Source organism: Lytechinus variegatus, chromosome 14 (genome assembly GCF_018143015.1).
Source record: "Lytechinus variegatus isolate NC3 chromosome 14, Lvar_3.0, whole genome shotgun sequence".
In the NCBI taxonomy this organism is placed as follows: Eukaryota; Metazoa; Echinodermata; class Echinoidea; order Temnopleuroida; family Toxopneustidae; genus Lytechinus; species Lytechinus variegatus.
Window position 1 is genome coordinate 21,140,744 of NC_054753.1, and position 10,059 is coordinate 21,150,802.

The 10,059-nt window shown below is 34.5% G+C and overlaps 1 protein-coding gene across 1 annotated transcript; it reads right to left on the bottom strand.

Annotated features, from left to right (window-relative positions):
• Positions 1–3,321: 3,321 nt before the first annotated feature.
• On the bottom strand, positions 3,322–7,836 carry LOC121428053 (E3 ubiquitin-protein ligase TRIM71-like). Its single transcript, XM_041624626.1, has 2 exons — positions 7,034–7,836; positions 3,322–4,643 (listed from the first exon to the last, which is right to left on the bottom strand). Exons 1-2 carry the CDS (start codon positions 7,652–7,654, stop codon positions 3,381–3,383), a joined length of 1,884 nt encoding a protein of 627 aa, XP_041480560.1. The 5' UTR covers positions 7,655–7,836; the 3' UTR covers positions 3,322–3,380.
• Positions 7,837–10,059: the final 2,223 nt, after the last annotated feature.

The following is a 10,059-nucleotide window of genomic DNA, read 5'->3' on the forward strand; positions in this document are numbered from 1 at the left end:
GATCGTGGGCCCGGCAGCCACCGTGCAGCGCCAGATCGACGAGGCTCTATCCCTTTAATTGTTGAACGCCAAACAGGGTAGCAGCAACTCCCATCTTTTAACGTCTTTTGGTCTGACGCGGCCGGGTTTGAACCGCCGACCTCCCGGTTGTGAGACGGACGCTCTACCAACTGAGCCAACACACCGGTTATACACACCGGTTATACATGTATAAGTTTGGGGTTTTTTTACCGAAATTAGTGATAAACAGTTTTTGTTGTTTAAGTAAATCATATTCTCGCCCCCTTTCTCTCTCTCACCGACTACCCCCCCCCCCTCCTCGTTCTATTTAGTTAGTATTCAACATGTTCAAAGTTTGACCAGACTTGATTCAATTTATCATATTTACAATTTAATGAAAAGAGAAATCCATAGATTCAATTCAAAAGGAATAATCGGTATGTGCTCGATATACTTCAATTCTAATCAAATATACATTGGTCGTTTTTAAATAATAACTCTAGATTGTCCTCTCTGAACAATTTTCTCTCGTTTTTCTATCTTCACCATTTATTTATCTCACAAAATAATCGGATATATTATTTGTTTCTATTGTTTTTCTCTTTTGGTTTGCTAAATGCATTCTAATACATATAGGCCTAAGAGAATAAAACAATCGAATATAAAAATGTAGCCTTTGTATAATGTAATATACTTTGCAGCTTTAGGGCCTTTCTTCTGTAATGATGACTCTTGATTTAAATATGAAACAAGACCTTTATTCTACAGTCAGCATATTAACAGATAAGATATTTTTTTCTATTTTATTATATTATATAGTTGATAATAATCGATACCTATACCATTCCCATTTATACAGTATATAAGTCTACAAGGGTCCTGTAAACACAAAGGTTAGCGATTGATCGTATGCTTGGTTTTAATTGTACATTGTAGTCAATTCAATCAATCGTAGAGATATTCATCTAAGATGGTTGTTGAGGTTCGTGTAAGAGGCCCCAGAAGTGCATTTCCAAACATGACGCCCATTTGCTCTCTTTTAGGCGAGATAACACAAAGGTTAGCGATTAATCGCTAAATGAAATAGCCAATCAGGATCGTCATTGCAAGCATATTTTGCTCAATAGACTGAATAGGAACCAATCAGGATTGTTCTTTCAAATTTGTATTACGGGGTCCTGATGTCACTGGTTATACATTCAAAATAAATTCATCTAATAGCTACCCATAGTCACTAATAGTGATCCATTCATGGCGTCAGGAAACATGTTTTGAAATAATACAAAAATAATACCGAAATTATAAAACTATAAATTTTGTAATCAATTTACTTTTTAAATACTCTTTCCCCGTGGATAAACAGAGTCGTTCTAAACATAGGTCATAGACTAAACTCTGAGAGAGCAGTAACTCAATAACATGCATTTCTAATATGTAAATCGTGATATATACACAAGAAAAAAATCATTCATACAATAAATTCAAAGTACATTGAAATAGTATTAAAAGAAATAACCACAGATCGACCTCAAGTTGTCCCTCTACGTTAATGGTGATACCTTGGTCTCTCGAATTATTGCGTAAAATGATTTTTTAGAACGTTTTTAAACAAGGCTTTTTTCATGGTCCTAAAATCGCAATCGAAAATAATTTTGTCCTGTGGGGCTTGAACTAAAAAAGCTAGTTATTTTTTCCAGATCAAAGGTGGCTATTTTCTATTTTTACTTGATTAAACTTCCATTTTGAATTTCGAAATAAGAGGTGGTTTAGATTTGTTATTTTTACACCAATTTGTTAGGTGCAAATTTGGGATTATGATTGCAGAAATGACTTTTAAAACTGCTAATATTGAGCAGTTTCAATGAGTGTCAAATTTTGGGATCTGAAGCGATCATGGTTACACACTTGAATGTAGAGAGAGAACACCGGGAAATAAAAACTTGAGTATACGAGTCAAATAGCAATCGTTTACTTGATCTGAAGTTAAAGATAGTTAAATTTTTCTGTATAACTTTTCGCTCATAATTCTTAGAAAGCCTCTCCACCGTAATATAAAAGTAATGCAAGATTTGTAATTATACTTTACACTGTCGTACAATACTTTTCCATATGCAATATTATGTATAACAATTGAGATCAAAATCATATTAATACACGCTTATTTTGACAAATGAATATAAATATCTATTCATATATCCATCTTGTTCCCTAATATACGAATAAATTATATATTCATATGTCCACATATTCACTAATATACGAACAAATTATATATTCATATCTCCACCTGTTCACTAATATACGAATAAATTATATATTCATATCTCTACCTGTTCACTAATATATGAATAAATTATATATCATATCTCCACCTGTTCACTAATATACCAATTACTATTACATTACTTCAATTCCTTTTCAGAGGGACTAATGACAATTTCAAGGAGGACAGAACTTATTCAGTCTTGTAAACATTCTGAGAAGAAAGGAAAATAAAATGCAATATTTTCAAGACTACTCTGAAAGAAGACCTTTCAAAAAGATAAGTTTTTATCGACAAATGTTGTTCCCCCCCAAATAAATTGTTATCAGAGGTTGTTATACATTTTGTATTTCCCTTTCCGAAAATAAAGAGCAAGAAACTTCTAGAGGGTCCAAATGGAAGGATCTTATCATTCAATCATCCACAATAATTTAACTGAATAATATGGAAATAGCGAACAGGTAATTATGATGGACATGGTACGAACATTTCGCATGAATGGAGAGAAAATGGTCCAACACTGTAGTAGAGTGTACTCTTTCTGCTTATTTTCCGTTTATGCCCCTTGTGCACTCTAAATATTTTCAGTAGTATGTATGATAGCTTTCTCTTGATTTAGTTTTAATTACATTTCCTGATTACTTTGTTATATTCTCAATAAATACTTAAATATATTTTTGTTTTAAGTTAGTAATTTATTATGAAATTATCACTTGAAAATCACAATAGTAAGCATGATAGTCCTATGTTTGTTGCAGTCTAAATAGTATTTCAAATACACATAAAATTTGTGTAACATAACGTGTATTATTTATTAACTAATTCCTTTACTCGTATTAATCATGAAAACTATTTTATTTTCAAACCAAATGTTAAAATTTACGTGTTTTATCCAGTTTCTGGCTGTGACACATGTTCTTTTTTTCCCAAAATAAACATATTTTCTACAAATTAAATTGTATTGTATCTATATCAAATTAAGTGATTCTATCATTGGATGAAGATATCACATGGTCAGTAATAAACATAATACTGAATATCGACACGTGTTAAAGTAGATTTGTAGCAGGATGAAAGCATGTCAGTTTCCATATTACATGGTGTGATATAACGTGGATTACAGTGATACTTTGATGAAATATAACTTCTTGTCACAAGCAAAGGCGAGCATGTCTGGGGAGAGGGAAATCAAGAAACACCACTCATCTTCCAATGTCATATCAAGTGCATTGAACTCAACTCTTTCCTTCAGGTTCAGACCATCAAGATCATAGAGCCTGATCACGACGTTATTATTCTCCTTATCAACACTCGCTACATACACCCTGTCCTGCTCATCCACGGCAGCATACAGGTAGACATCCTCTGGAGCTTGTAGAGACTCACCAGCATTCCCATCCCTGTCATAGACCGTGACGCATGGATCGGCATAACTTGAACTCGTGACGATCAAACCCGTCCTGGTGATAGATGCCTGCTCCGTATCGTGCTTTGTTTGAACAGTGTGTTTGAGGGTGGATCCTGTCGGGTTATAGATATAGACTTGTTTTCCATTGTTAGTAATGATGATTTCATCTGATGGACTTCTGTTAACGCTGAGAAAACTTCTCTTGTTTCTCACGTGGATTGTTGCTTTCCTGGAGCCAAGGGAAGAATAGATGTAGGCTTCTGTATAACCAGTCGACACGCATAACGCCCCATCCCGTTGCACAACCAGATCATAACAATTCATGTCATTTAAGGCTAATATGTTACTATATCGCTGCTTACCACCATTTGAATCAATGATATCAATACCTTGTGCATATCCCCCATACCCGATAGCGACAGTGCTATTGGAGTACGGTGCCATACCGTACATCCCTTCCCGTAGATCAACACACTGAATGACTTCCATCTTGGGATCTGATCCTGAGATGCTCCCGAGGTCAAGACGAGTATCATCTGCTGGTTTGAACCTCTTCTCCTGTGCTTTCTTCTTAATAGCTTCCGCAGAAGTGTGATCAGTAACCTCCTTCAGCATGGTATCCAGCTCCTCACAGAGCAAGATATGAGCAGATAGAGAGTCTGTCTCAAGATGACCCAGTCTGTCATTATCTACCAAAGTAATTGAACTACAAATACTCTTGATCCTCTGTCGATCTTTTGACTTCAAGACGTCGAGGTCGTCATCAAAACTATGCTGTAAGGCATGTATTGAGTCGGTGAGATTTCGAAGATTTTCTTCCAGCTCCTTGGCCTTGATGCTGTAGGCTTGCCTGACATCATCTAGTAGTGTCTGCACTGCAGTGTGTACCTCATGACGTTGTATTTCTATGTTCTGAATGTTCTTTTCCAGCTCTGCTTTCTTGTCAGCACATCGCTGGGCAAGGTATGTCACCTACGTATAGAACGTGATAAAAACAGTGAGTTAAATCTGGAAATATTCCATGAAGGTGAATATAACAAATGATAATACTATAAAACAAAGATAAGTCATGCAGAATGTCACACGACAATTTGAATAAGCTTGAAGAGAGACAGCATATAATTACAAAATTGTTTGTCATTGAAACAATACCGATAATAATCATTAATGCTGTTCAACATAAAGAATGAATAACAAAATTAAATGCAACAACATTTTAGATGCTGATGATGGTATTACAAATTATTCTATATCATTGTCAATCTGTATTCAACACCATCTATATTTTTATTTTATAAATCAATATTGATTTATATATTCTTATTAATTATGTCATTATTATAGCTATCATTATTCATGTCATCATTACTAGTAGTATCATCATTGATATTTCATTATTATTATTATCTTTATTTTTTATTTTTACTGTTCTTAATATCATATATATCTTGATATTGTGATTATCATCATTATTGTCATCACAATCATAATCATTATTAAAAGTGTTATGATCTTTGGTGTTTATTCTTTAATTTTTAATTCTTAAAATTTTAATTCTTTAATCATTTAATCTTCATCATGTTCTGCTCAATGATAACCCTCAGTATTTATAACCATGTTAAATCTACTTATTATACACACTTAAAATGTTGGGCAACATACTGTCCACTGTGTTGGGTAATGTTTGTAAAAAATAAATATATGCATGCTTATATATTCTGGGCAATTATTGTCCAATTGAGCAAAGTTATTACCCAATTATTAGTTTTTATTACCCAACTTGGAATATTTTAACCAACAGTAGTATGGATAGTATGTTGCCCAGTGATTTTGGTCTTTTTTGCCCAAAATGTTGCCTACATTTTTGCACAAGCTGGTTAACCTCACATCCGTCATGTCAGTGGCGTAGTTAGGATTTTTTTCCTGGGGGGCACTGGGGGGGGGGTCCTTGCTTTTTCAGGGGGGGAGGGCACCGGCCATTTTTTTCCAAAGTGTGTATGTGTCACATGGGCGGATCCGACTTTCACCAATAGGGGACGCGTCCGGACGGGGCCCAAAATTATCTTCACCTATATTTTCCCCGATCAGTCACTTCTTAATTTTATTCTTATAAAACAGCATAAACATGAAATAATCTCATAAGCCTTATAAAAAGTGCGAGCGGGAAGCGAGAGCGATTTTTTAAAAACTTTTTTCATGTATTTTTTCCTGAAAATGTAATATTCTGGGCAAAGTTATGTGTGATCCTAACAAGATTCGTATGTAACTAGAGGGTTACTGCGAACGCCAAGCACGAGTAGATATTTGTATTAACTGTTCAAGCATTATCGAAAAGGGACCCGGTTAAGGACTGCTTACAGTTACCCAAAAAGAAGGTATGTATTTCAATAATGCGAGCGCGAAGCGCGAGCCAATTTTCTTGACATTCTGACCTAAAAAATGGTTATTCTAAGCACTTTTTGTATGAATAAATGGGATCGGTATGTAACTAAACAATTGATGCGAGCGCGAAGCGCGAGAGGAAGAAAATTGAGATTTTAGACCTAAAAGTTATATAGTTAATTGGGTATCATTAATAATGCGATCGTGAAGCGTGAGCTGACAATTATTGATATTCTGATGTGAAACTGGATAATTTAAGTAAATTTTGAATAAAGAACATGCATGCAGGCTATTGCGCATGTTTTAGATTTAGACCTAGAATCTGGGCATTCTGAATACATTTGTTTATGGAACATTATGGAATACACGATGACAATATTAACTTGGCAAATCAAACAATGTGACCACGCAGAGTGAGCTTAAAATGCTGATATGTAGACCATAAAACGGACACTTTACAGAGCACTTAAATTTGTAAATGAAAAAAAATAATGAAAGCTCGATGTCCGAGCTAAAATATGTTTTGTATATTGACGTCAAAACTTGCTCCATATCAGCCTATTGAGCAAGATATGAATCTCATTGAACAGGCAGTTCTGGCGCGAAGCGCAGGCAAAACTTTTATAGAGTAACATGATAGATTTTTTTTTGCAAGTTTTCCCCTCACATTAATTTATTCACTCGTCTTCCTCCTCTTATTTTCCTCTTCTTTTTTTCTTCTTTTCCTTTTTTCTTCTTTCTCCCCCTTTTTTTTGCTCTGCCAATTTTTTTTCGAGGGGCACCTGGGGGGGGGGGCACGTGCCCCCCCCGTAGCTACGCCACTGCCTCACATTACTTGTTTAAATAGTTCTTTTATATAAATCAAACAGCTAAGTCTGTTTCAAATTCTTAGCAACAACTGTAAGGTTTACATAGTAAACAGCGATGTATATACAGTAATTATAAACAGTTTTTACTGTGATAATTATGAATAAATTTACCTTCCGTCGCAACTCCTGCTCAAAGTTAACCTGGTTCTTGATTTTGTGATTTTGATGATCAACGAGTACGCACTTGTGACAGACTTGGACCTTACAATCCTCACAAAACATATCTTTGTTCTCTTGTTTGTGGATGGAACACTTCTCGAATAAATGACCAATGCTGACCTTCCCTTCGATGACATCATCCATGGATACGATCTCATGACCGTCAAACAACGTGGTAAGATGCTGATGACAATGTAAGCACTCATCACACATATAACAATTACATGTTTTGCAGAATGATACAGCGTCTTTCAGAGACTTGCAAGCAGTACATTTCTGGCACATCTCAAGGACAGCATTCATCCCTCCACACTTGGCGTGGTGATCGTCTACGCATCCGTTGATGGAGACATTGAGGCGGAGATCATCGACACGGTTGGCCGACAACTTGGTGATCTCCCTGCAGAGAGGACAGACCATGTGATCAAGGTCCTGGTGGGTTAGATCGTATTTCTTGAGGCATCGCCTACAAAATGTATGTCCACATGAAGTTAAGATTGTCGCCTCGACAAATATATCAAGACATAATGGACATATCAGGTTCGGTGAAGAGCTTGATGTTTTCTCAGCCATCGCTAAATTAATTTACAAACACGAGATCTAAATTCCAACGAATATAAAACATATATGACTATCAATACTAATGTATAATGAAACGTCAAGTTCGTGTTACAACGCTATGGTCCAGCTTCATACTATTGTTGTACTTCAATACTAATTCAACTACAAGTCAAACACACCCACCTTGAACATCCTTTAACAATAGAACTGGGTATTCCCAGCTACCTTTGAACTTGACTGCCCGTTATGTATTCATTGTTCGATAGAGGGGGGTGTCATTATCAAATTAGGCATTTTTGTCTTCATATGCAAAATCCCAGAATGGATGATTTTATCTTTCATATTGTATGCATGCAATAGTATTTCTCTATCAAGAAGATATTTCATTAGGTTACCTGACTTGAATTTTCGAATTTTCCTTTATTAAAAGACATTATTCTGTGTAACTCATTTATATATCTTATTAAATAAAAATAGAAAAAAGAGTAACTATTTCATGTTTTCCCTTCTTCATAATATGCATAAATCCCAGAATGGATTGATATTTCCATTGTTTTATGCATCTCTTTTTTCCTCTAAAAAGAAAATATTTCATTAGGTTACCCGACTTAAATGTTCCAATTTTCCTTTATTAAAAGACAGAATCTGTTTTCATCATTTAGAGATCTGATTAGTTAAAAAAAAAGAGGAAAGATTTTTTCCCATATTTTTTTGTCTCTTTGTGTAGAAATCCCAGCATAGATTATTTGATATTTTCAATATTGTATGCATCTGTGTTTCTCTATCAAGAAGAAATTCTGTTGGTTACCTGACTAAAATGTTCCCTTCTTCAGAGATCTTATAAAAAAAATCTTTAAAGGGATGGTTCGGGCTGAAAGTATTTATAATTTAATAAATAGAGTAGAGTTCACTGAGCAAAATGCCTAAAATTTCACCAAAAACGGAAAACAAATAAGAAAGTTAATGAATTTTAAAGTTTAGCAATATTTTGTCAAAACAGTCGTCATGAATATTCATTAGGTAGGCTGATGATGTCACATTCCTGTTTGTTCTTTTGTATTTCATTATATAAAATTAGGCTTATTAAAAAAAATCTCCAAGAACTAGAAAAATTAGTCCAGGATAGGCCCCATAGAAAATTGACCAAACCTTGTTTTTTATATATACAATATTTTTTTATGGTTTCTTGTCAATTCGAGGGTGCTGATTACGAATCTGAATGATGCCACTCGTGTAACCTTGAGCATTTTCCGCAAATTGTCAAAATCCAATATGGCCGCCAAAATATGCAAATTACCCATGAAACTCATAAACTTGTCCTCACATTGGCTGTGAAATGCATGAAAATGTGTGGCAGGAGTGAAATACAATCTTAAAAAATAATTTTTGACAAAATATTTATTTTCCTGATATTCAAAATGGCCGCCATAGGCCATTGTATACACTATCATGTACAATATGAATAGGGAAAACTAGTTTTCACAAAAATGAACACTAAACTGCAAAAATCGCGATGTATGAACGAAGTAATATATGCAAATCATCATTACTAATGAGATAAATTATTTATTATGTCAAATATTGGAACATTGCTGTATTTTGACATCTAAAATAGCCGCCACTGGCCCAAAGAGTATTGGTGTACAATGGCAATGGCCGGGGCCAAAAAAATGACATGATTGAACATTAAAATGCAGATTATTAAGATAAACGAGTGGAATACTGACTAAAAACATAATTGTAAATATGCCATTTATGTGGTAAATGCTGTATTTTGAAATTCAAAATGGCCGCCATAGCCCCCATATTAATCATGTACAATGCGATAAAGAAACTAATTTTCACACGAGTAAGAAACATAAAATGCATGTAATTGTGATCTATGAATAAAATATTGTCTGACGACATGTTTTATAGCAAGACATATCATTTCTTTTTGTCATGCATGAGATAAATACTGTATTATGAAATTCAAAATGGCCCCTATAGGCCCTAACAGTATTACCTACAATGTGAATTGGGACATATAATTTTGTAAGAATTTGGATTTGCTTGACTATGACATCCATATAATCCTGTTGTATGAGTAAAACGTTATTTGAAAACATTTTTTTTTAATCATCGCATTTCTTCTTCCATATAGGTGATAAATACTGTATTTTGACATTCAAAATAACCTCTACAAGCCCTTAATAAATTATGTAACATGCGAACAGGGAATCTAATTTTCACAAGAGTGAGAATCATAAAATGGATGTAACTGTGATGTATGGGTAAAGATATTGTCTTAAACATTATTGCATTGACGCCCAATGGCGACAATGCATTGTTCTTGTTCCATATTCCTATTCCGTAATTGCATTGACGCCCAATGGCGACAATGCATTGTTCTTGTTCCATATTCCTATTCCGTAATC

What these genes read in the sequence shown, in the direction of transcription:
- LOC121428053 (XM_041624626.1), bottom strand. Translation starts at nt 7,654, where the DNA reads ATGGCTGAGAAAACATCAAGCTCTTCACCGAACCTGATATGTCCATTA. An exon ending in AGCAGGAGTTGCGACGGAAG is followed by an intron (nt 4,644 to 7,033) that starts GTAAATTTATTC and finishes TTCTATACGTAG; the next exon opens with GTGACATACCTTGCCCAGCG.